General features: G+C 44.6%; 1 protein-coding gene across 1 annotated transcript in view; it reads left to right on the forward strand.

The window, feature by feature from the left end:
- kiaa0586 (KIAA0586 ortholog) overlaps positions 1 to 26128 on the forward strand; it is a gene marked incomplete at its 5' end in the record, with an annotated part of 87621 nt that overhangs the window by 24781 nt on the left and 36712 nt on the right. Inside the window, 10 exons of the mRNA XM_083634270.1 lie at positions 4064 to 4150; positions 4509 to 4601; positions 11453 to 11625; positions 13725 to 13849; positions 17676 to 17851; positions 22692 to 22833; positions 23708 to 23849; positions 24306 to 24484; positions 25422 to 25486; positions 25877 to 25978. Coding sequence (XP_083490396.1) covers positions 4064 to 4150; positions 4509 to 4601; positions 11453 to 11625; positions 13725 to 13849; positions 17676 to 17851; positions 22692 to 22833; positions 23708 to 23849; positions 24306 to 24484; positions 25422 to 25486; positions 25877 to 25978 — 1284 coding nt within the window. The remainder of the gene's footprint in view (positions 1 to 4063; positions 4151 to 4508; positions 4602 to 11452; positions 11626 to 13724; positions 13850 to 17675; positions 17852 to 22691; positions 22834 to 23707; positions 23850 to 24305; positions 24485 to 25421; positions 25487 to 25876; positions 25979 to 26128) is intronic.

The following is a 26128-nucleotide window of genomic DNA, read 5'->3' on the forward strand; positions in this document are numbered from 1 at the left end:
AATTCAGCTGGAGAGTGTGTGTGTGTGTGGGGGGGGGGGGGTAGTTGCTAGGCAACAGCTGCAGCATGAGGCTAGAGAGAGAAAGAGCTGCTAACCTGATGAGGCTGTGCGTGTGTGCGCGTGCGTGCTCGTCCGTGTGTGACTAGTGATGACGAAGACGATCTGCTTCTCTCCTGATACACAAGTCAATAAGTGTTCAGTTCAGCCCCTTATCACAAGCATGACATCATCACAGTCACATACTGCATTATATGTGCACCATATGATGCACCATATATCGGCAGTCATTTCGGAATCGGTATCGGGCTGATGAGCCAGGGTCGGCTACAGAACAAATCGAATCAAACTAACTGTGGGGGGGGCACAAACACTACCGTCAACAACCAACACACAATCACCAACGCAATACCAATTTCAAAACATGCTGTAAAGTCTTTCACACACACAATGCACTGTGCACTCCTGCACAAAATATAGCCTACGTGCAAGTATGATGTCTCTGAGTATGAGGGGCAGCTGTGGCTCAGGAGGTACAGCGCGTCGTCCAAAAACCAGAAGGTCTGTGGTTCGATCCCCGGCTCCTCCAGTCCGCATGTCGAAGTGTCCTTGGGCAAGACGCTGAACCCCAAATTGCTCCCGATGGCTGTGGCAGCTGGCCACCTTCGGTGTGTGAATGGGTGAATGTAGGCACATTGTAAAGCGCTTTGGATAAAAGCGCTATATAAATGCAGTCCATTTACCATTTACGATTTAGTTCTCTCTCTCTCTTTCTTTCTCTCATACACAGCGCTCTGTGCGCACCACACGCGTCATTACGCATTGGTGGAAGCGAAAACAGGCTATTATTTGCAAATAGACTACATATACCCAAGATCATCACTTCACTATTACCGTAATATGACAAATAAATATAAATAAAATAAACATCACATACATCATAACATATACTGTACATACTACACATAGGTTACATACATCATATACTGTACATACTACACATAGGTTACATACACCATATACTGTACATACTACACATAGGTTAGATACATACTGTACATACTACACATAGGTTACATACACCATATACTGTACATTACATTACGTCATTTGGCAGACGCTTTTATCCAAAGCGACTTACAATAACACATTTTTGTCAGCAATAGAGCAATCAACTATGGAGCACAGTCTATGACAACTACAAATTCTGAAGGAACAGTGGTACAAGTTTAGTTTAGGTTAGTAGTTTTTTTTTTTTTTTTTTTTTTTTTTTAGAAAGAGAGAGAAAGAAGTTAGATCAAGAAGGGCCCAGATGGAGCCTGAAAAGGTGAGTCTTTAGTCTTTTCTGAAAGATCGGCAGTGATTCAGCTGTCCTGACCGAAGGTGGAAGCTCGTTCCACCATTGAGGTGCCAAGGACGAGAAGAGTCGAGATCGGGATGAGCGACTTTTGAGCCCCCGTAGCGAAGGAGGGGCGAGGCGACCTGCACTGGTGGAGGAGCGAAGGGAGCACTGAGAGGTTTGGAACCTGACCATAGATTGCAGGTACAGGGGAGCTGACTGGTGTAGTGCCCTGTAGGCCAGTACCAGTGTCTTGAATTTGATGCGAGCTGAGATGGGAAGCCAGTGGAGGTCCTGGAAGAGGGGAGTGACATGAGAGAATTTGGGTTGGTTGAATACCAGACGGGCTGCAGCGTTCTGAATGAGCTGAAGCGGTCGGATGTCGGTGGCAGGTAGGCCGGCCAGGAGCACGTTGCAGTAGTCCAGGTGAGAGATGATAAGTGACTGGACCAGGAGTTGAGTCGCTTCTCTTGTGAGAAAGGGACGGATTTTGCGGATGTTGTAGAGGGAGAACCTACAGGAGCGTGCTGTCGCAGTTATGTTGGCTGAGCACATACTACACAGAGGTTACATACACCATATACTGTACATACTACACATAGGTTACATACACCATATACTGTACATACTACACATAGGTTACATACACCATATACTGTACATACTACACATAGGTTACATACACCATATACTGCACATACTACACATAGGTTACATACATCATATACTGCACATACTACACATAGGTTACATACATCATATACTGCACATACTACACATAGGTTACATACACCATATACTGTACATACTACACATAGGTTACATACACCATATACTGTACATACTACACATAGGTTACATACATCATATACTGTACATACTACACATAGGTTACATACATCATATACTGCACATACTACACATAGGTTACATACACCATATACTGTACATACTACACAGGTTACATCCATATACTGTACATACTACACATAGGTTACATACACCATATACTGTACATACTACACATAGGTTACATACATCATATACTGTACATACTACACATAGGTTACATACACCATATACTGTACATCAGGCCTATTCAACTGGCGGCCCGCGGGCCGGATACGGCCCGTTTGAATTTTGATCCAGCCCACCAGAGTTTGATATTATTATTATTTATTTTTTTTTATTTTTTTTTTGGGTGGGGGACAAATATCTATGACTGGCCCGGGAGAAGCTTTTTTATTGAATTTTTCCTTGTTTGTTACATTACAGTGTTTGATTTTCCTCATAATCTGGTTTTCCATAATAATAAGTTCAGTGTTTATGCCTGTGTTGCTGTCTGTTGTAGTGTAAAACGACTAAAGGGAGAGCAGGTGGTTACATGAAAGTGAGTGAAAAAAGGAGAAGATACTGAATAATGACATCACAACAGTATAATCCTAATGTTAATTTAAAATTAAATATTCTTCTAAATATGGATAAAAGTCCAAAAAACATCAAATCTAGCGGGCAGCGTCAAGATTCCATTCCTTACAGCACCCCCTATTTAATAATAGTTCCAGCACGGCTGCGAAAATGTGGTGGCGGGTTGTGTCAAGTGTACATATAATGGCTCGGGGAACGGTCCGGCCCCTTAGGTTTCTGACAATGTGGCCCCCTGAACAATTTAGTTGAATAGCCCTGCTGTACATACTACACAGGTTACATCCATATACTGTACATAGTACACAGGTTACATACACCATATACTGTACATATTACACATAGGTTACATACACCATATACTGTACATATTACACATGGGTTACATCCATATACTGTACATACTACACATATGTTACATACACCATATACTGTACATGTTACACAGGTTACATCCATATACTGTACATACTACACATAGGTTACATACACCATATACTGTACACATAGGTTACATCCATATACTGTAGGTTACATCCATATACTGTACATATTACACATAGGTTACATCCATATACTGTACATACTACACATAGGTTACATACACCATATACTGTACATATTACCCATTATAGGTTACATACATTGTACCTACTACACATTTTACTAGATTATATTGTGCTTACAAACAGCATGTCTTTTAGACTGTGGGAGGAAACCCAGGCAAACACAGGGAGAACATGCAAACTCCACACAGAAAGGCCCGGGGTGGAGATTCAAACCCACAACCTTCTTGCTGGCCACAGTGCTAACCCCTGAGCCATCCAGCCAATCAGCAACAGTTAAATCTGACTGACAGAGAGTTAAAGGGATCGTTCACGTGTTTAGCTGTGAGCAGCAGCTCTGTAAGTCACTCTGTTGTTTGGTCGGTCCACAAAAGGTTCACCAGCCTTTAGTGGGCACAGTAGGAGGCTGAAATTGGCATGGAGGTCAAGTAAGTGTGCGTGCGTGCATGTCAGAAGGTGTGTGTTTGTGTTCATTCATTCATGCCAATAGCTTGTTTTCAGATGCCTTTTAAGTCTAGCCCTATTTGCTACTTACCGATGGTGATGTTTGGTAGAGGTCTTTCTCAGAACAATCCATGCTGTTCCTCAGAGCTCTGAAAAGTTGGGCAAAAACAAATGCAAGGTCAATGCTCCTGTATGTACAAGCTGACTGACGCTCACTGAATGTACTTTGTGTGCACTGTGGATCATTTGTAGGCTAGACTATCCCTTTAACACGGTGTGTCTCTTCTTCCAGATGGTGGAGATCACAGAGAGGAAGAGTGAGGAGGAGGAGCCTGTCTTCCCTGGAACTGACTTCCTGTCTGTCGCTGACATCCACCAGGTGAGCTTCATCATCACATCATCTTCATCACACATACAACACTGTGTGTGTGTGTGTGTGTGTGTGTGTGTGTGTGTGTGTGTGTGTGTGTGTGTGTGTTCATACCAATAGCTTGTTTTCAGATGCCTTTTAAGTCTAGCCCTATTTGCTACTTACCAATGGTGATGTTTGGTAGAGGTCTTTCTCAGCACAATCCATGCTGTTCCTCAGAGCTCTGAAAAGTTGGGCAAAAACAAATGCAAGGTCAATGCTCCTGTATGTACAAGCTGACTGACGCTCACTGAAATGTACTTTGTGTGCACTGTGGATCATTTGTAGGCTAGACTATCCCTTTAACACGGTGTGTCTCTTCTTCCAGACGGTGGAGATCACAGAGAGGAAGAGTGAGGAAGAGGAGGAGGAACCTGTCTTCCCTGGAACTGACTTCCTGTCTGTCACTGACGTCCACCAGGTGACCTTCATCATCACATACTATTCATCACACATACAACGCTGTGTGTGTGTGTGTGTGTGTGTGTGTGTGTGTGTGTGTGTGTGTGTGTGTGTGTGTGTACAAAGGGCTTTACATTTGTAGGAACAATAGAATAGTGGATTTGATACTGTTACGCCCCAAGTCTAGGGTTAGGACAGTAACATGAAATGCACAGAAACATGATCAAATTTGCAACAAAAAATGTTTATTGCTCAAACTATAAAGAAAAAAAGGAACGAGGACGCTCTACTGACAAAGGAATCTGGTCCAGCAGGCCGCCACCTTCACTGATACCTGATGTTAACCCCCGGCCGGCACTGCTGTTCCCTACCACAATAGGTGGCGCCTCGCTCCTGCAACACACACAGAAACAAACATGATTGAGAAACAAAATACCAAAATGCACAAAGGAAAACAATTGAATGAAATGGTGTGTAAATGCACGGATGAGAGGGTACAGGTCTCACACTCCAGTACCACTCTGTTGTCATGTTGAAAGTGAGTCCTCTATAGACCAAATCAGCGGGATGTTTACATTTACTTCCGGGTACCCCTGAGGTCCACACATTATAATGGCGGTGGACGGCACAAACTGACGTGTTGAAGACAAAAACAGACAAAGAAGACAAAAATGGTTCGTCCGTGTTGTGTTGTTGTTTAATATCATTCATAACAACACTTTCACTAACGTTAGTGGAGACCAGACTAGCTAATTTACCTGTTGGACCAGACCAGAGTAGACTTGAAGCTAAATTAAATTAACGTGGCGTCAGTAGCTCTGTCTGTAACGTTAACGAGTCTGCAAAAAAACAGCGAGTTTGACAGACAAACAAACGTTATTAGCTAGCTAACACTACATAAAACAAACACAGTAGAAAGGCTAGATACGTCGGACAAGCATGTTTACCAACCGTTTAACCATTTAAATTGAAAGTAGTCGGCCGAAAACAGCGAGAGGGTTTGACAGCATTTATTTGACAACACGCACATTTAAACCTGCCGCCTTCCCCAAGTGGTACCCGGAAGTAAATTTGTTTACATGGTGACGTCACGGTGATTTGGTCTATATAGGCAGACAGACAGGGCTGCTATCCAATCAGCAACCAAATCTCCAACCAGCTGCACCTGGGAAAGACTGGGCCAAAGACACTGTCGACCACAAGATAAACACCCGCAACCAGGAAGTATGTCATGGAAATAGCTAACGACGAGGAAAATGGACCGGACTCTCAGTCCATTGACGAGTCTACACATAAACTAAATAATTCAAAAAGAAAAGAAGAAAAACAAACGACACAGTCGTAACAGATACCCTAACCCTATCACCTCTATTTTCAGATCTTCTATTTCACTTTATAAACATTTCCACTGTGAAGCCGAGCATGTTCACCCTTGGTTCACACCAAAAGAATCTCAGAAGCAGCGCTTTACAGAAGCGTCAAGCAGGAGCCTTGCCATGCACCCAAGAAACACTCTGTTTTGCTCCACACCTCGCTCTGTTTTGCCCCGCGCCTATCACAACTTGTATTGACTTCATGCCTGTCTGCTTGGGTACTGCTCGCGGCTCATCTGAAAAATAGACCAGATGCTGAAACTATTGCTGCTGCTATTTGCGATCAAATCGTATATTGACGATTGAAGGGAGTGCTCGCCAGTTGGCGATTATGGAAGGCAGCTGGAGTCAAAATTGGACACTAACAACCCCAGACACCTGTGGAGAGGGCTCCATGCTGCCACAGACTTCAAAGAGGTGAAACGACAGAACCCCAGCACGTCACCCACCCTACCGGACGAACTCAACGCGTTCTACGCTAGGTTCGACCCCTCTGCCAGAGCGCCTCCCCTCCTCCCCCCCCCCTCTCCCCCTCTCCTCCCCCCCATCACCCCCCCTCTCTCCTCCCCCCCACCACCCCTCCTCCTCCCCCCACCCCCCCTCCTCTCCTCCCCCCCATCACCCCTCCCCCTCTCCGCCCCCCCACCACCCCTCCTCCTCTCCCCCCCCCCGGACTACAGCTCAGCATTCAACACCATAGTACCCTCCAGGCTGGTACGCAAGCTCAAGGATCTGGGACTAAACACAGCAATGTGCGACTGGATCCTGGATTTCCTGACAGACCGCCGCCAGGTGGTGAGGGTGGGCAACCTCACCTCCTCACCACTGACCATCAGCATAGGAGCGCCCCAGGGGTGCGTCTCCAGCCCCTTCTGGTACGACCTCTACACCCACGACTGCGTGGCGACTCAAACTTCGAACACCATCGTGAAGTTTGCAGTGGGGCTGATCTCGGGGGGCGACGAGACGGCCTACAGAGAGGAGGTGGGGGCCCTGGAACAATGGTGCCAGGACAACCACCTCTCTCTGAACGTCTCCAAGACCAAGGAGATCATTGTAGACTACAGGAGGGGGGGGGGGGCACATACCCCCCAATCACCATCAACGGCACAGTGGTGGAAAGGGTGGACAGCTTCAAGTACCTGGGAGTCAACATCCACCAGGACCTGACTTGGGCCGGCCACACCGCCACTGTTGTCAAAAAGGCCCAACAGCGAATACATGGACTCAGGCGCCTGAAGAAATTTGGGCTAAGGCCAGAAATCCTTACGGACTTCTACAGAGGCACTATTGAAAGCCTGCTGACTGGCTGCTTCACCACCTGGTACGGGAACTGTACCACCATGGACCGTAGGGCGCTACGGAGAGTGAGACGCGCGGCCCAGCACGTAACAGGATGTGAGTTGCCAGATCTGCATGAACTGTATAAACAGCGGTGCCTCAGGAGGTCCCTGAAGATCATCAAAGACACAAACCATCCCCACAACAGCCTGTTCTCCCTGCTACCCTCAGGGAGAAGATACAGGGTTCCAAAAGCACGCACAAATCGCTTGAGGAACAGTTTCTTCCCGCAGGCCACGAGACTCCTTAACATACACAAATAGTGTAGTAGCCGTACTGTACCGTACTGTAGCTGCTACCATTACGTATGTCTAATGTTTAATTGTATGTTTAATAAGGAATATGCTATTTGCACCCGTATGTCAAATACGCCGAATTTAAAACGCTGAGTGTAATTGTATGCCTAATAAGGAATATGCTATTTGCACCTATATGTCAAATACGCCGAATTTAAAATGTTTAAGCACGGCTAAAGTATGCACAGGACATGTGCACCTATGTGCAGTGAATATGCCACTGTCTCTGACTTGTCTTATCACTATACTGCCTTATTGCTTGTTGTGTCTCTTGTTGTTTTTGCACTCATATGCCCTACATTTGTACTATGTTGTAAACGGAGTCCACAGCACAAGAATTTCACACGTGATACTTGTACCATGGAGTGACAATAAAAATCTTGAATCTTGAATCTTGAATCTTGGCTTTTCTACGGCGTTTTTAACTAATTTACTATCATAAGACATTATAAAAATAATATCTAGAAGCTGCGCCCTACTGTACACTTAAGAGATGTTTCTGGTAGAGCTCTGTTAATCAGCGCGAGTGAGGGGGAAAGCCGTGCATAATATTACCGCACTACGTTATAAAAATAATATCTAGAAGCTGCGCCCTACTGTACAGTTAGAGATGAATCAGCATGAGGGTGGGGGGAGCCATCCTCTGCTCGTCTCCTGTTTCCTCAGCCAGAATGTAAAAGTATGTCTTCTGCAGCGGGCTTTCAAAATTAACCTAAGGTTAAACTTAATATAACTTTTGAGTAATGCTTTTAGACTAGTTTCACTCCATATGTAATCGTAACATTACAACCAGTCTTTTTGGTGTGTACGCTATTTTATGGAGGTTCCTCGTACTTAAGGCTATGAGTGATTTAAGTTTATTTTGCACTGTGTGCTTTTATTTTTAAGGCTAAAAACGGAAGTGGTTGTGTTGTTTGCCGTGTTCTCTCTGCAGCCTTACCACTGAGCTATAGATATGGAGCCGTACACGCATAGATATATATAAAGGCTAGATGGCTTAAGGCGGAGTCACCAGCGTCGTTGAACGGCCGCCATCTTGCTACAGTGCCTTTCTGGTACGTTCTATGGTAGCTGGTGACCTGCACAGACAAAAATACTCATAACTCGCTGAAATCTTGACGGATTTACAAACGGTTTGGTTTATTGCAAGCATATTCCGTTCCCGAGATAGACCAAAAAAAAAAAAAAACACTAAAAACACTATTTTTTTGATGGGCTCCAAATTACACCAAAATTAAACCGAAGCATCTATGCCATGAGAGGGATTCAGGCACAAAGTTTCATGCAGTTTCATCAATTTCCCTAGGAGTTATGATCATATGATGTTGCCATACTAACCCAACAACAGATGCTCATAACTCCTAGTAGCTCCCTGTAGCAAGATGGCCGCCATGCGACGACGTCGCTCTCCATTGGCCGGCAGCGCGGGTAAGCTATCTAGCCTTTATATATATCTATGCGTAGTGCGTACACGCACCTCTGAATAACATGGCTCATGGCGATCTCGTTCAAAAGTTTACTCCAGCCTAAAGAGTGCAACAGTTACATTACCTTACAGCCAAGGTTAAATCATCCAAAATGAACATGAAAAAGGGTGCCTCCTTTTTCATGCAGGAAAAAAGTCATGAAGAGTTTCAGCAAGCGTGAGGCGGCTTCAGAACGCATTCATGGTCGGTCTCTCTTTCATCTCTTCTCTTATAAATGCATAATCTACGCTTGATCTACAGGCCCACTGTATTCAATAATATGATCGATTGTTTTTCCGCTCCAAATTATTAATGCCATTTAATGGAATAGGTCTCTTTATCAAAAATAATAATAATAATTAAAATGACGGCCAATTAATAGATTATGGCGATTTGATCATCAATCGCCAATCTCTAATGACCACGATGGGACGATATGAAAATAGGGACGATTGAGCAGCCCTATGCAGCACGCGTGCAGCGTCGCTTCAGCATGGCGTGCCGGTGTGATCGGTCTCCTCTGTTAACAAGGACGCCAAAATGAAACCGCTTCCGTGAGGCATTGCTACAGCATAGGATAGGCGTCTGGTGTGTTTGGGCTGTTAGTCTGTGTAGTGACGATTCAGATGTGATCTCTAATATTCCAGCTAACACTCCTGATGTTGTTGTCAATGAAAATCGTAGAAAGGTGTTTGTTCTAGAGGTTGACTGTATCTTGCTGCTGAAATATCAACAGCTGGAGCAGACCATTTCACAGCTGGGCTACAATTGTAAACTTTTAGTTTTCATATTTGGCACCCTGGGTCATGTTCATAAGCTGGTTGTGAGAGACCTTCAGATTGCTGGTCTCCCAAAGAGAAGGGCCAAGCAGTTAGCGAGGTATTGTTCAATATCTGCTATCATTGGTAGCCGCTCAATATGGAGGAGGCGCTGCTCTTTGTACCCATGAAGTGGATACTGACTGTTATCTTGTCTAAAGGGCTTGACATACTTCCACATCAAACACCTTGCCGAATGCACCGAGGGGTGCGACGTGGCCGGCAAGCCTGCTGGCGCAGCCCGCATGCAGCTCCTCGAAAATGTGACTTGACACAGCTGACGCGAACAGCACAAGTATAATATCGTTTAGATGGGGAGATAAAAGGAGGGAGTGAGAAGCTATTACCAAGTGCACTACATTCTCTCCTTTTACTCATTTTGCTGGGGACTCCCCTGTGACCCCTCGTCAAGCTGACGTTCAAGTATATAGGACCAGCTGCCGCCGGCAAGGCTCCAAGTTGAGGTGGACGCATAAGTGTGTGTGTGTGTGTGTGTGTGTGTGTGTGTGTGTGTGTGTGTGTGTGTGTGTGTGTGGACTCAGAGGGAGAGAGCTTGGTGGTTGTGGGTGACTGCAGAGCCACAGCTCCTCCTCCTGGTCAGACAGAGAACAGCTGTATTCCATACATGAGACCCTCGTTCCTTTGCATCCCTATAGAGCAGTGGTTTTCAAAGTGGGGGCCGCCGGGGGGCCTCAGCAAATTAATAGAAATGTTTAAAAAAAAAATATGGGGAAGGAAATTATTCAGTTATATTTGTTAATACTACAGTATAATGAAGAATAGAATATCTGTTTTCTTATATTTTATAAATATAATTGTGTAAAAGTGTAGTATTAACAAATATAATTGAATCCTTTCCTTTCACATAAAAGGCCATGCCCATCTGTCTAATTGCCTGCCAGTCAAAACGTCATCACATTCATTGTCATTACCCCCTGTTGTGGGTAATAGTCATGTTTATAATGGAAAACAGAAATATTGAATATGAAGAAATTAGAAAAGATTAGAGATTCAAATGTAATTATTGAGGTTATACATTAATAAAAGTAAGGAAATATATTTTGAGGTTGTATGAATGTGATTTTTGCCATTTTCAATAGTATTGTCAATGGGTTTCTTCCTTCTTGCAATATGGGAGCTGTGGCCAAAGCCTACTGCTATTTGGGTGGCCTTGGCAAGGAAAAGTTTGGGAACCCCTGCTATAGAGTACCGCAGAGAGGAGCCTAGACCTGGATGTTAGCACTTACATGTAAAAGTCAATGGGATTTTAGTATGGGGATTTTGGTGAAATGCTTGAAATAAGGTCTGCGGTTTATGAAACAGCGAAGTTTGTGTTCAGCAAGATCATCTTCACAAATGAAGACCACTTTTATGACTTTTGAAGCGTAAACGTTTTTTTTATGTAATTTTCAGAAAACGATTCAAAAGTCAAGTCTCCTCTCTTCTCTCCTCACCTCCTCTCCCCTCTCCTCCCCTCCTCTCCCCGCTCTCCTCTCCGTTCCTCTCTCCTCCTCTCATCTCGCCTTCCCCCGATCTTCTCCTCTCCTCCCTTCTCCCCTCTCTCCTCTCCTCTTAGCAGGAGGTGGAGGTAGAATCAGTAGAGTTTGCAGGTCACCCCTCTCCTCCTCCGGTCTTGTACCAGGGTCCGGTCTTCCCTCCCCAGGTGCCCGCTGCCCTCCCTGCCCAGGAACGAGCCTCCGTCCTGGGCCTCCAGCAGAGAGAAGGCCTGGAGAACCGGCTGCTTGGCTGGTGAGGAACCATCTGACCTGTCAGACTGACAGGGGAACATTCAGTTAGAGCAGTGATCCTCACTATTTCTTCGATGAGAGCCGCACTGGCAGCACAAAGTCAATAGGAGAGCCACTTTTACCGCAAAACACCAAAAGCCACCCTAACCAAGCACATCTGCCTACCATTTTTTTGTGTTTTATTGTTTTACACACACACACACACACACACACACACACACACACACACACACACACACACACACATAAAAACACACACACATATATACCAGTTTCCCCTAGAAAATCTCTCAGGCCTGGAGGGATTTCGAAAGGTACCCCGACCGCAACGGTGGGGGCCATCGCTGGCGACGCTAAAGTTTTAGCTAACCTGTTCACATCTATGTTCGCAATGGCATCCCAAGTATCATCATACTATTATGGGATGCGATGCGAACAGTTGTATTATGGGATGTGCGTTTCCCAGGCAACGACACACGTTGACACGTTTTGGAACAGCGCTGCACGCTGGCACAATACTCCTAAAAGCAAAATGCTTATTGTTTTGAATGATTTGGCACCTTCTATTACTGTCAACACCAGTATTGTTGTATTGTAATAATATGCCATAAAGGTTTATTGAAATTTTGGGGAGAGCAGAGGGGGGAAAAAATCTAAAAAAAATAAAAAATAAATTGCAATTTCTTAGAGCCGCCAACTAAAGCTTCGAGAGCAGCCAGCGTCTCGCGAGCCGCGCAATGAGGAACTAGGAGTTAGAGCATACATGGGCAAACTACGGCATCCGGCCCGCGGGCGCCACCTGTGTGGCCCGCGATGGAATTGCAAAAATATATATATATATATATATATTTTTTTTTTACACAGTGCACCTGAACGCAACATGCAAGATACCCGCTGAATAAGTGTCCAAATGTTCATGTCATTCTGGCCAATACTCCACTTCTGTTATAGCATTTCAGTCTGGAATATGGAATATCTTTCAATAATCTTTATGACTAAAAGGCTACATTGAATTAGAAATTTAAATAATTAACTCATTGGTTTTGGATTTATTTAGCTTCAAGACTGCATTTTTGTTCGTGTGACCCGCAACACAGGCTTTGATCATCCCGGGCCACTTACTGATACTTAAATTAACCCACTCATATTCTGATTTATTTCAAGAAAAACATTTTGGCTAGTGGAAATTCTAATTGGCTGGTAACTTTAAAATCTAGCAGCCATATTGGCAGGTGGTCAAAAAAGTTAATTTCAAGCCCTGAGAGCAGGTGGTGACATAGGAGTGAGTGAGAAAAGGATGAAATATTGGTGGTTAAGACTGAATAATGACATCACAACTGTTAATTTAAAATGAGTTATTCCTCTAAACGTGGCTTCAAATGCACCAAATTTTTCACGCTGGCGCCGTTCGGCCCTCAGCAAAACCTGGTACAGAGGACATTTTTTGTGGCCCTCTCTATCATCAAAGTTACCCATCCATGGGTTACGGCATGACAATATTTGTTTGGCCCCCGGCAACAATCTGGGTTTCTCATGTGGCCCCCCATGAAATTGCCCACCCCTGAGTTAGAGGAACATAAACGATGCCATCGTCAATCACGATGTTTGACTGTGAAACAATCACAGTGGGTATTTCGGGTATATCGCACAACCCTAATGTGAAGTGTTGTTCTTTATAGATCTAGCCCCTTAATTTTGCTCTCAAAGTGTGCCAAATTGATGCATTTTACATTCAAATGTTTTTTGTTTTGTTTTTTATCTCCCGCGGGGGGCATGCCCCTGGACCCCCCTAGGAGGTCTGCGGTCCACCCACCACAACAACTCAAAATCCTGTGGGAAACACTGTTTAAACTGTGTTAGCATGGAGCTACTATCACTCAACATAGTGGATACTAAAGTGTGGTTGTGGTTGTGTTCTCATCAGTTAAAGCCTAAAGGGGAAGTTGACCCAACAGGACAACACAACACAACACGACTCAGTGGATTCCAGTAAATAATCTTCGTACTCCCTTCACCTCTACTCCCTCCTCTCTTCTCCTCTACCCTCTCCTCTCCCTTCTCATCTCTCCTCTCCTCTCCCCTCTCATCTGCTGTGTGCAGGGTGGAGCAGCAGGTGATGTCCAGGGTGATCTTACAGATGTACCGCCCCCCTCATCCCTCCCCCACCCAGAATGACTCCACCGACCAATCAGAGCCCGAGGAGCAGAACATCACCTCAGACATTGGTGAGTTGACAGGCTGACGGACCAATCAGAACAGACCTCTTCAGATAGAGAGCACTTGTTTGTCCTCTGCACAAAACATTCTCACATCTGATCACATGTCATGCAGTTGTTAACACCGTTGTTATTACTGTTATACAGCTGCTGTACTGCTGTTATACAGTATTACTGTGTACTTGAAGCATCTGGGTAAAAGTTTAATATAATTCATTAATACCATGGTCTGGGTGAATACTATTATCTGATTGGTCGGCAGGCATGCATTAAAACTGTTTAAAGAGATACTAAACGCCCCACAATCAGAGATCTCAGCTCTGACGTTTGCCATTTCATTTTTGGAAAAATGCACATTTTCATTAGCCTGGATTCAGACTTTACAATCCGCTCACTCCACATTTTGATATGATGAACTCTGGTGGGGAGTTGCATAGTGCAAAGCGAATGGGAGAGCTCTGCAGAGGTAATACTCATGCATGCGTGGTGCCATACAGAGCCAACCTCTGAATGCATCGCTAGAGCTCCAGAGTATTCCCCCGGCTCCCAGCATGACTGTCAGCTGAAGGCAGGCTCTCTGCGTGTGGCTGTATGCCGTGCAGTCAGCAGGGGAAGGGAGACAGAGCCACAGAGACAGAGTGATCTTTGCAAATAACGAGTTTTAAAATGATCAGATATGTTTACATTTGGCTGGCAAATCCATAACCCCCAACAGTTTTGGAATGAAAATAACAGGCTGGGCCCCAGAAAACCTAGAAATATACCTATGGAGGTAAAATTAGAGAATGGCAAGTGTAGCTGTGTTCTAGGGGTGGTAATATTACAAAAATTGGAAAAAGATTTTGCTGATTTGTTTTCTGGTTGTAAGCATTCCTTTGATGAAGCTTTTTTAAGTGTGTGTGTGTGTGTGTGTGTGTGTGTGTGTGTGTGTGTGTGTGTGTGTGTGTTTGTAAAAGTTTGTATACGTATGTGCATATATATATACATGTATATGTGTGTGTGTGTGTGTGTGTGTGTGTGTGTGTGTGTGTATGTATATGTATACAAGTGTGTGTGTGTGTGTGTGTGTGTGTGTGTGTGTGTGTGTGTGTGTGCGTGCGTGCGTGCGTGCGTGCGTGCGTGTGTGCGTGCGTGTGTGTGTGTGGAGGAGTGTGAGTGTAGGTATGTGCTTATATGGATTTATAAATATGTATATGAATGGTTTGGGGGCAGGACTCGATAAGCCTCGGCTTCTTCCGGCCCCTTTTCAAACAGTTTTTGCTCTTCATTCTGTTGGAGTTCACTTGTTTTTTTGCTGAAGTCTATTGGGCTGTTATTGATTTTATTTGTTTTTCATTTTTATGTATTGTTTTAACCGTTTGAAATAAATAGTTTCAATCAATCAATCAATCAATCAATCAATCAATCAATCAATCAATCAATCAATGGAAATAATTAATAGAAAAGAAGTAATGGAAAATAAGATGAGTGCTGATTTATACAGCTGTAATAAGTACTTAAATGCAAACTTTTCCATGGATGAGATTAAAAAAAGCAATAGTTAAATGCAAAACCACCGGAACTGATGAAATCACTAATGAGGTATTAAAGTCGCCAAGGCTGCTCAATGTTCTATTAGAATTATTTCAGTTCTGTTTTTCGATAGTGGCACCATTCCATCACACTGAGCACAGTGGCACAAAAGTGTTATTCTCCCCATTCCAAATTTTTCTAAAAATTATCCCAAGCTGCCTCTTAGCTATAGGGCTATAGTCTCCTTAGTTGTGTATATAAATTGTACTCCTCATTGTTGAACTGTAGACTTACTGACCATCTTGAGAGGACAGGTGCGCTTGTAGATGAGCAAAACGGATTGAGAAAAGGTAGAGGCTTTTGAAAATGTATAGTAGACTATAGTAGAGACAAAATTCATAAGTTTTACCCCAGCTCCTCAGATATATGTTTTAAAATGTGGCACTCAGAGTGACTCCCTCATACATGCCTTTTGGTATTGTGAGAAAGTTAGAAAGATCTGGGATAACATTGAAAATTGGATGACAAAAACTTGTAAGCGCATTAGTGACATTTTCTCCAATGATTTGTATCTTTCAAGATGTTGGGAAAGTAAGATACCCACCTGCGTGGCAAATCCTTTTTGCATCATTGGTGTATAAGAAACTACCGGTAATACTGCAAAATTGGAAAAATAAAAGAAGCGCCATAATTTCAAAAATGGAAAAAATGCATTAGATATTACTTTAAGTATCAAGAGGACAATGTTGGAAGACAGCAATAAAGAGAAACAATTTCAAATGATATGGAATTCAATTTATGATGTCTTGTAGCCTGAGGGGGGCCGCAAAAATCACCCAAATTTCACCCAGCATTTATGAATTGTTAGTTTAACTTATTATTATATAGTTTAATTTATTTTCTGTCCTGTATTTTATTCTAAGTTGTTTTGTTGTGTGTGTGTGTGTGTGTGTGTGTGTGTGTGTGTGTGTGTGTGTGTGTGTGTGTGTGTGTGTGAGAGAGAGAGAGAGAGAGAGAGAGAGAGAGCGTGCGTATGCCTAGGTGTGGAAATAGTGTGGGGATAATAAGTGTGAATGATGGTATGGGTGGGGACATCATGTTATGTTGACTATATTGGATCGCATACTTGGGATTATGTTTTGTTTGCATATAACATGTCCTGTCCCTTACGCTCAGTCAATAAAAATAATTATAAAAAAAGTAGAGGCTGCATTGACCATATTTAAATGCAGTCACCTCTATTGTACGTGCAAGAATTATTGAAAAAATGTCTACAAGCACAGGAGTATGCAACAGCTGAGTTTCTCGGTGGAATACCATGCCGCCCCTCCCCACACACACGGACACACCCTCAAACCCCCCCCCCCCCCACACACACACACACACACACACACACGCACACACAGAGACACCCCCCCCCCCCAAAGAATCCCAACAAAGTAGATTATCACTGAGAATCTAGTTCCTCAGATTTACACTAAATGAAGGATTTTGACCTACGTACATTCATCAACAACACTACTAAATTCCCATATACATTGATTTTCAGCAGAAAAAGTGGAAAAACTGTTTAGTATCTCTTTAATGCACACATAGATTGGCTCAAGTTCAACCACTGTTCTAAATTAATCTGCTACCCAGCCTGTAACCATCTAAAAATTCAGAATATTTTATTTACAACACTGAGTCAGCAGTGCCTCATCTTCTGAATACCATAGGATGGCGATCTAACACAAACTGCAAGAAACACTGCCCTGTGAACTTACTGATAGCCTACTTTGTATCAGATAAGCCAGGGGTTGTCAAAGTCTGAGACTGTGGGCCTTCCCCCAGACAAAGCTTGGAAAAAGGTGCCCTAGCTCAACCTATGGGATCATATTTTGATCCTATAAACACCCAACAATTGAGTGTGCCATTGTTTTCGTTTCCACGTTTCCATTGCAAAAAACCTGCCGGGATGGTAATGATTCTTCCAGGTATTAGTCTGCTTCCCATGTGTTTCCAGGGAAACCGAGTTGTGGCTTGTGAAAAACTTTAGATTTTGATTGCAAAACTTGCAGCAAAAATCTATGAATGTCTTTGTTTTATATTGTTGGCAAATTAGTATGGTATAAGCGGGATAATCAACTCCTAGGTGTTGCCTAAACATTTTTAATGCACTTTGCGGAATCGGGTGGTTCTTCGCCTCCACGTCGTGCATTAAATAGTTTAACAGGCACACCTAGGATTTGACTATCCCTTATATAACAAGAAACTACAAAGTTTACAAATGGAGTTCTTGAACTGGCTTTTAACCATGGACAATTTAACTTCATATACACAGAGAAAAGTCAGCTACAGCTGTTCATTGATGCGAACCCATTGGTGGACTCTGCGATGGTCCGGCTGCTAGTGAACGAGGTCCTGGCGGAGACGATTGAGCAGACACTGGGACAGAGAGACGCACCGGAACCAGGACCGGAACCAGTACCGGAGCCGGGTCTACCAGACCAGCAGCAGGTACAGTGCACCAGCCTGGATCCAGTGTAGGGCTGGATCCACTTTAAGGGTACCAGTACCCTTAAACGGTACCCTTAACGGTACACACAGTACCCTTAAAGTGATGCCGATATCAATAGAGTACTTCATTCAATACCTGTTTTTTGGTCTACTTGTTGAACAGCCAACTCCGTCACATACACCGCACTCCACTTCACCACTTCACCACCACAGACTGTATGGCTTGTAGCTGCTGCGGTAGTGGGCCAACCACACGTCTCATTAAATCAAAGAACACTTGCTGTGATTGGCTACAAGCATGGCCATCATGGCCTGGGCAGAGCCGTGTATATAATTTTAGAAGAGTCGCGACATCTCCATTCACTCCAATGGACCAGTTTTTTACTCTCAAGACAAGAGTTCCAGGAAGTAAGGTCCTGGATTAAGCAGTCGAGTTGCAGCAAAATGGACAGTTTGTGATGTACTTTGAAAGTCTTTTTTTTTTTTTTTTTTATCAAATTGTACATTATCAGCTTTATTTTAGCATTCAAAAGTAGCACGAGACCCCTTCCTGGTTGTTCATTGACTAATGAGTCATGCATTTTGGTCCTCCTCTGAGGCCACTCTCTCTCTAGAGGACACATATGGCTCATTTCCACCACATTTTACAGCCCTGCACAGCTCGTCACCACTCGGCTCTACTCGTTTCGACCCGATGGATGTTTTGCTTCCACCGCTGCTCGATCTGCCCCCGCCCACACCTGGTCGTCATAGCGACCGCATATCTGCCCTCGGCCCATAACCGAAGTAGGCTATAACATATAACGTTAAAATTAAATCCATACACAGAACTTTTAAACTGTTTATGAAATACTGGTGCCTCTAAATGACCTACAGTGTACATGGGCAAATGTGACAATCGGCCAGGAGAATGGATATCACTTTGTTGTTAGTCAAACTCACATGCATGCGCTGCGCGAGGGACGGGGGTTGCGCTACGGGGAGAAGTGAAGCCTCTACCCCGGCGGCCTCTCACCAGGCAAGACCGCGGCTTCACCAAAGCCCCGCCTGTGGCCTAGCGGAGCCGACGCTGCACACAACTACAAAGGGCTTCCTGAGGAGCGGCTTTTTTTTTCTCTCAAAACAATTGAAAACCACCGTCATGTTAAAGCTGAGTAAGGAGATCACTTTTATTTCACCAGACCCAAAGGCAGCAACACAAAAGACTGATGGAAATAACATAACAGAAGTAGGTAAGCCCCACTAAACTGGTATGCAGCATTGACAGTCAGTAGATAGAGTAAACACGATTCTGCCTGACCAATCAGTCGTCTACAGTGTTTTCACGTCACCGTATGAACCCGGGTTCACAGCGCTAGAACCTCAACAGAGCAGGGAGCAAAAGCAGCACGACTCAACCCCGACTCAACCCGGGCTGTTCACGTTTTTGATCGGTGGAATGAGACAAAAAAGCGAGACGAGCTGGGCGGGGCCGCGTTGATACCAGCGGTGGAAATGGGCCATTAGGCCTGGGCATTGGGGGCTATAGCGCCGAATGTTTTAGGCTGGATCTTTTTCTCTTTTTTTCTTCTTTAAAAAAAAGAAAGAAAAATAGCCAGCCCCAAAAATGATCTGATATATATGGGCCAGAGGTTTTCAAAGTGGGAGTCGAGACTCCCCAGGCGGGCTCCAAGCAGTTTCAGGGGAGGCTCCCACCTGGAGGGGAAGGACACTTATGTGAGAATGCTGTTCGTGGACTACAGCTCAGCATTCAACACCATAGTACCCTCCAGGCTGCTAAGCAAACTCAAGGATCTGGGACTAAGCAAAGCGATGTGTGACTGGATCCTGGACTTTCTAACAGACCGCCGCCAGGTGGTGAAAGTGGGCAACCTCACCTCCTCCCCACTGACCATCAGCATAGGAGCCCCACAGGGGTGCGTCTCCAGCCCCTTCTGGTATGACCTCTACACCCACGACTGCGTGGCGACTCAAACTTGGAACACCATCGTGAAGTTTGCAGACGACACAGCGGTCGTGGGGCGGATCTCCAGGAGCGACGAGACAGCCTACAGAAAGGAGGTGGAGGCCCTGGAACAATGGTGTCAGGACAACCACCTCTCTCTGAACGTCTCCAAGAGGAGGTCATTGTAGACTACAGAAGGGGGGGGGGGGGGCACATACCCCCCAATCACCATCAACGGCACAGTGGTGGAAAGGGTGGACAGCTTCAAGTACCTGGGAGTCAATATCCACCAGGACCTGACATGGGCCAACCACACCGCCACTGTTGTCAAAAAGGCCCAACAGCGACTACACGGACTCAGGCGCCTGAAGAAATTCGGGCTAAGGCCAAAAATCCTCAGGGACTTCTACAGAGGCACCATTGAAAGCCTGCTGACTGGCTGCTTCACCACCTGGTACGGGAACTGCGCCACCATGGACCGCAGGGCCCTAAGAAGGGTGAGGCGCGCGGCCCAGCACGTAACAGGATGTGAGCTGCCAGAACTGCAAGATCTGTACAATCAGCGGTGCCTCAGGAGGTCCCTGAAGATCATCAAAGACACAAACCACCCCCACAACAGTCTGTTCTCCCTGCTACCCTCAGGGAGGAGATACAGCGTCCCAAGAGCACGCACAAATCGCTTGAGGGACGGTTTCTCCTCACAGGCCACGAGACTCCTTAACATATACAAATAGTGTAGTAGCCGTACTGTACCGCACTGTAGATGCCACCATTATGTATGACTAATGTCCAATAGTATGTTTAATTAGGTATACGCTATTTGCGCCTAACAGAATGTTATTATGTTTAATTATGTTTAAAGTATGTTCATGCCATTTGCACTATGGGCAGTGAATACGCCACTGTCTGTGGCGTGTCTTACTGCTCTATTGCCCGTTGCCTCTTGTTTTTTATTTATATATCTTCTATTTTATTTTTTGCACTATGTTGTAACGGAGCCTACAGCACAAGAATTTCACACGTGATACTTGTACTACAGAGTGACAATAAAAATCTTGAATCTTGAATCTTGAATCAGTGAATGGAAGTGAAATAATATTACATTAGTACGGGAGTACAAACATTAGCAGCAGCCCTCCCTCAGTATCCTCGGCATCTGCCATCTCTCAGAGAGAAGGGGAGATCTGTGTTGGAGTTACGCTCACCATGTCCCACCTGAGAGAACTCCTCCCCCTCCACCTGAGATACTCCCCCCCCCCCAATTGTTCTGTCTCTGGTCACAGCACCAAACAGGCCAGTAAGCTCCAGTCTATGCCAACAAGAACTGAGCACTATAGGAACTCCACCATCCCCTACCTGAGCAGACATATACATGTAAATGAAAAGATGTAACTTGATCGCTTATATTTTAACCCCTCTTTTTTAAATAATCTTTGTGTTTGTGTTTTTAACATTGCAATTCATCTAGTGTCAACTCGATGCAATATGTTCCTGAATAAAAACTTCAAAAGGAGATCTCATAAAATAGCCCAATGTGTGTGATTTAGATAGATAGTTCAGAGATACAGTAGTTTGGGGGAATTTAACAGTTTTTCCCACTTTCCCCAGAGTCAGAAACAAATAAATGCCTTCAGACAGACCTTTTTATTTATTTGGTGTAGTCTGAAGTATGTCAAACAGCAATATCAGACTATTTTGGCTCAATTGTTGAGTGTCTATGGGGGTCAAACAACATAATCATGATCCCATAGGCATCCAGGAATTGAGCGCGAGGGGCTCCTTTTTCCAAGCATTGTCTGGAGGGAGGCCCACAGTCTCAGACTTTGAAAATGCAACATTTTGCTTCCTCTCTGTGTGTAATTAACCTATAAAGAAGGAAGATACATCACAGCGTTCAAATGTTGCATTGGGGCTAGAGTTTGGGGACAGTTGTATTGAAGTGAATGGGGTGGTAGTAGTTATAGTAGGGTAAGTCCTACTATAAAGCATATCTGTGTTGTTTCACCTTTGATCGAAAAATGCTTCCACAGAATTGCAAAATGTTAATGCTGTGACATGAGTGATGTATTTTCCTCCCTTATAGGTTCCTTGTCTGTTTGTCCATCAAGGCTAATGCTAAAGTGTAACATTCATTAATTTGCTATGGGGACTGCCTGGAACCCTCTCAAGAACCCCTGGTGGTCCCCGGACCCCACTTTGAGAACCACTGATCTAGTTTTTCAGTATTCATCTCAAATTGATCGAGATGGACCTACCTAAAGAGGACTGGGCTAAGCCCCCAATGTCTTCAGACCCTAGAAACGCCCTGGCTGCGAGCAAAACCAACAGTCCTACTTTTTTTTTTAGATCTCTGTTTAAAAAAAGGCCAAAACTCAACTGGGTGGAGTGGGCTGAAAAAAGATAAACTATTGCGACCCAATTCACAACAGGCCTTATCTATAAATCGTGAGAAGAGCACATTTTTGAATAAATTAATGTTCCTGACCATTTTTACTGCCATTTCCGCATCACCTCATTATCTTGAATTGGTAAACCAGCCACTTCAAAGAGATATATATAAATAAATGCATTTAGGCTGAGTTAACAGGCTATGTCATAGGTTTCACTTCTCATCAGTAAGACAATTACACATTTTAAATAAAAGACTATGGAACAAATGCTGCAAATGTATCTGGCGACCCAAATAAAATCTCCTGCGACCCACCTGTGGGTTCCAACCCAGTCTTTGGGAAACACTGATCTAGATTAGTCCTAAAGACAGAGACAGAGTTCCAGATTCTGGTCTTCTGCCTCACTAACACAAAGCTTCAGCAAACATCTCAACCTTCTGCTGCTCCTCACTGTCTTCTGCCTCCACTACTGTCCTTCCTGCCTCCACTGCTGTCCTTCCAGCAGGAGACGCTCTGCACCCCGGTGCCCACACCCCCGCCTGGCCTGGAGGTTACGCCCAGCCCGGAGGGCCCGCCCCTGACCACGCCCCCACCCTCTGACCCGCCCAGTTTCAACATGGAGTCTCCTCAGCCAATCACAGACACAGGTTGGAAAACAGTACAGGGATTTACTGAACCGAAATTATATTATTAGTAGTAGTAGTATAGTAGTAGTACAACAGTAGTAATGGTATTAGTAGTAGTAGTAGTAGTATTAAAGGCCTTATATGTAAGAATTGTGAAGCAATTTACATGTACTATTTTTGTGTGTGTGTGGAAATCCAGTAGATGTGATGTTTCCGCGGCACTCGCTCCTGAGCTCATCTGTTTTCTACAGTAGACCAAAGAAGAAGGCTGCAACACTATCTAACGTTAGCTTAGAAATGGAGTCTGCTAACGTCAACAAATGACCCGCCACAACACAGAATCCAACAAAACGTCCTCCTAAGCACAAAAATAAAAAAGTTTTATCTAGTGAAGCCCGTCTGACCAAACAGCAGCAATGTGACCGACATCGGGGGGGGAACTAGAGTCAACATTGCTCGTGCTTTCGACTCATGAGGGACCTTCGTCTTAGCTTGTAGCTTGTTGTGTTAGCTTATACAGAAGAGCTTATACCACTGTGTTGCTACCAGAATATGAAATGCACGAAATGATTGTGACTAATACATTGTAATATTGTGGTTTTGGCTGGCTAATATTAGATAACGTTAGCTTGGTTGCTAATGCGGACAAATTGCTATCTAGTTAATGGTACTGTTTTGGCCTCTGCTCGCTTATGGAGTACGAGTGTGAGCAACAGGCTGCTGACTGCAGTTACCCTAATGGCCAGTAATGTCAGTAATGTTTAGGAATGTCTGATTTTTACATAGGCCCTAATCTTCGGATAGTGTCTTCTCATCTACCAGGTATTTATTTCTCTCTGAATGTGTTGCATAAAGAAACCTCTTCTACCCAATGCCTCTCTCTCTGTGACCTCAGAGCCTGTAGCCACGCCCACCTCCACCCCAGAGCCCCACCACTCTCGCCACCTGGCCCTGCCCCCTCTGCCCTGGGGAGACGCTGAGCTGCCATTGGCCGAGGAGAGACCAGAGCAATACCTGGACCCACACACAAAGCCGCTGTACGTGCTCTTTCTCTCTCTCTAATTCAAATTCAAATGGGCTTTATTGGCACGAGAAACATATGTTTACATTGCCAAAGCAATAGTAAAATAAAACTGAAATGTGCTCACAGTTAAAGATATAGAAGAATAAAGAAGTGTGTAAACAGCAGAAAAACCACGATTATTATTGGGCTAAGCTGCTCTCTCCCATGCACTCAAAGTGCAAGGCAGAGACTAAAAGGTCCGCAACTTACAGTAATATGTTTGGGTGGGAACTTTAGGATTTGTCTGTTAAATGATTGGCTGTTTGCGTGTCACTCATAGCACACTCCATTATCAAGGGACATATCAATACACAGTATATTGAACTATTTTCATATTGTGTTGATGAAATGTCTATCACCGATATATATTGATATTGTTATTTTGTTAGTAATTCAACTGACATCAATAATCAATAAATCTCTTGTGCAGGGTGATGTCAGTAGCAGAAGAAGAGCATCCTCTCTCCTCCCCCTCTCCTCTTCCTCCTCCTCCCTCTGTCCCTGAAGCCCCCTCAGGATCCTCCTCCTCAGACAGCACTGTGAGCAGCAGCAGCACTCTGCTGACGGCCGCGCCCATCTCACAAGGAGAGCTGCTGTCCGCCATGACAGGTGACATCACTTCCTGCTTTGCCCGCCACTCCTTGTTGCGCATGCGTGAGCGGCTCCGCTATCTTGGACAGCTACGTACGGCAACACCACTTAGACAAACCACATTAGAGTTGAGTTTGACCCATAGACAGTAAAAAGGAGGGACATACTGAGCGTGACATCACCCAAGCCAAAAAGTCTTCCAGAGAATCTTGAGTGACCATAAAACATTTGGTTTAAGCGAGAACAAAAAATCACAACGAGAATACTTTTTGGCTTGGTTCGAGCCTTAAAACTGCGGATAGCAGTTGGGTAGAAGCTGTCCCTGTGACGGGAGGTTCTGGCACTGCCATCAGTCTTCTGCCATGGTAAATACCAGTGGTTCTCAAGGTGGGGTCCGGGGAGCACCAGGGGTCCTTGAGGGGGTTACAGGGATCCCCTGTGATGGCAAACGTTCAACAATGTAATTTTCCACTTCACCCCAACAAACTGATGAATTGTTAAAATTCAGCATTCTTTCATTTAGAAGAAGTGAACACAGTAAGAGAATGTAGAAAAATTACTGCTTTGATCACAGTTTATCTGTCATCTGTGGTTCTGTTATTACGGGTCCTTGATATGAAAAGGGTTAAGAATTACTGCTGTATACAATACATGGATCAATGCATCCCAGACACTTTAGTCGTCCCTCAGGTTCTTCACTGAAGCTCTGGCAGTTTGAGAGGGAATAGAAATTAGGAATTGCACTTTAAACTTTTAGGAAGAATATTTTTCATACTTGTGTATTTTGGACATTCTAACTTGTTGCAGGTCACAGTGTTCACACAGTATCCATGCAGTTTTGCATCTCCCTCTTTCAATGTTCACATATTGATCACTATTCTTTAGCTTTGTCTCTCTCTCTACCTGCCTCACTACCTCTCTCTCTACCCATCTCTCTCTCTGTCTCTGTGTGCAGTCTCAGAGGAGGAGACGTTCCTTGTCCCAGACCTCAGCAGCTTCTCCAGCTCTCTGCAGGACATGGTGAGGATGGACTGACATGAGCATGAACAAGGCCCTGCAGAGCAGGGTGGAGGTTCACATCCCACCAGGGTCACACTCATGTCTCCACTCATGTTGCCATGCTAAAGTCCTCCACTAGATGGCAGATGACCTGTTCAGTCCAGCTGGAACAAGCTGCTGTATCAGTTTCAGTGCTGCTCAGACACAAAGTAATACACAACACCCACAATGCACTAGGAGCACTAGTAGTTTTACCAAATAACTTACATTGCTAAGAACTGAAGGCTAATCGGTTGTTCCATTGCAACATTAGCACACAGCAATTCTGCCATTTTGGCTTGAAGGAGACTACCGTAATGACCTGAACCTGGACTCTCTGGACTTGACCCTCTGTGTGTTGTCTCTCATCAGGACTTCGATCCCCCCAGTGACGGTCAGGTCAAAGGTCATGACCCCCTGCTGACCCTGCTGGAGCAGGGAGTCACACACACACTGCCTCGACCGCAGCCTGAGGTATACAAACACACACACACACACACACAGACACACACACACACACACACACACACACACACACACACACACACACACAGTCTCTCTCTCACCACCAGGTGTCAGTGTTCTCTGTCTCTTCTGTCAGAACAGTTTTTTCTGAATCTGTCC

Source organism: Poromitra crassiceps, assembly GCF_964638095.1.
Source record: "Poromitra crassiceps genome assembly, chromosome: 3".
Classification (NCBI taxonomy): domain Eukaryota; kingdom Metazoa; phylum Chordata; class Actinopteri; order Beryciformes; family Melamphaidae; genus Poromitra; species Poromitra crassiceps.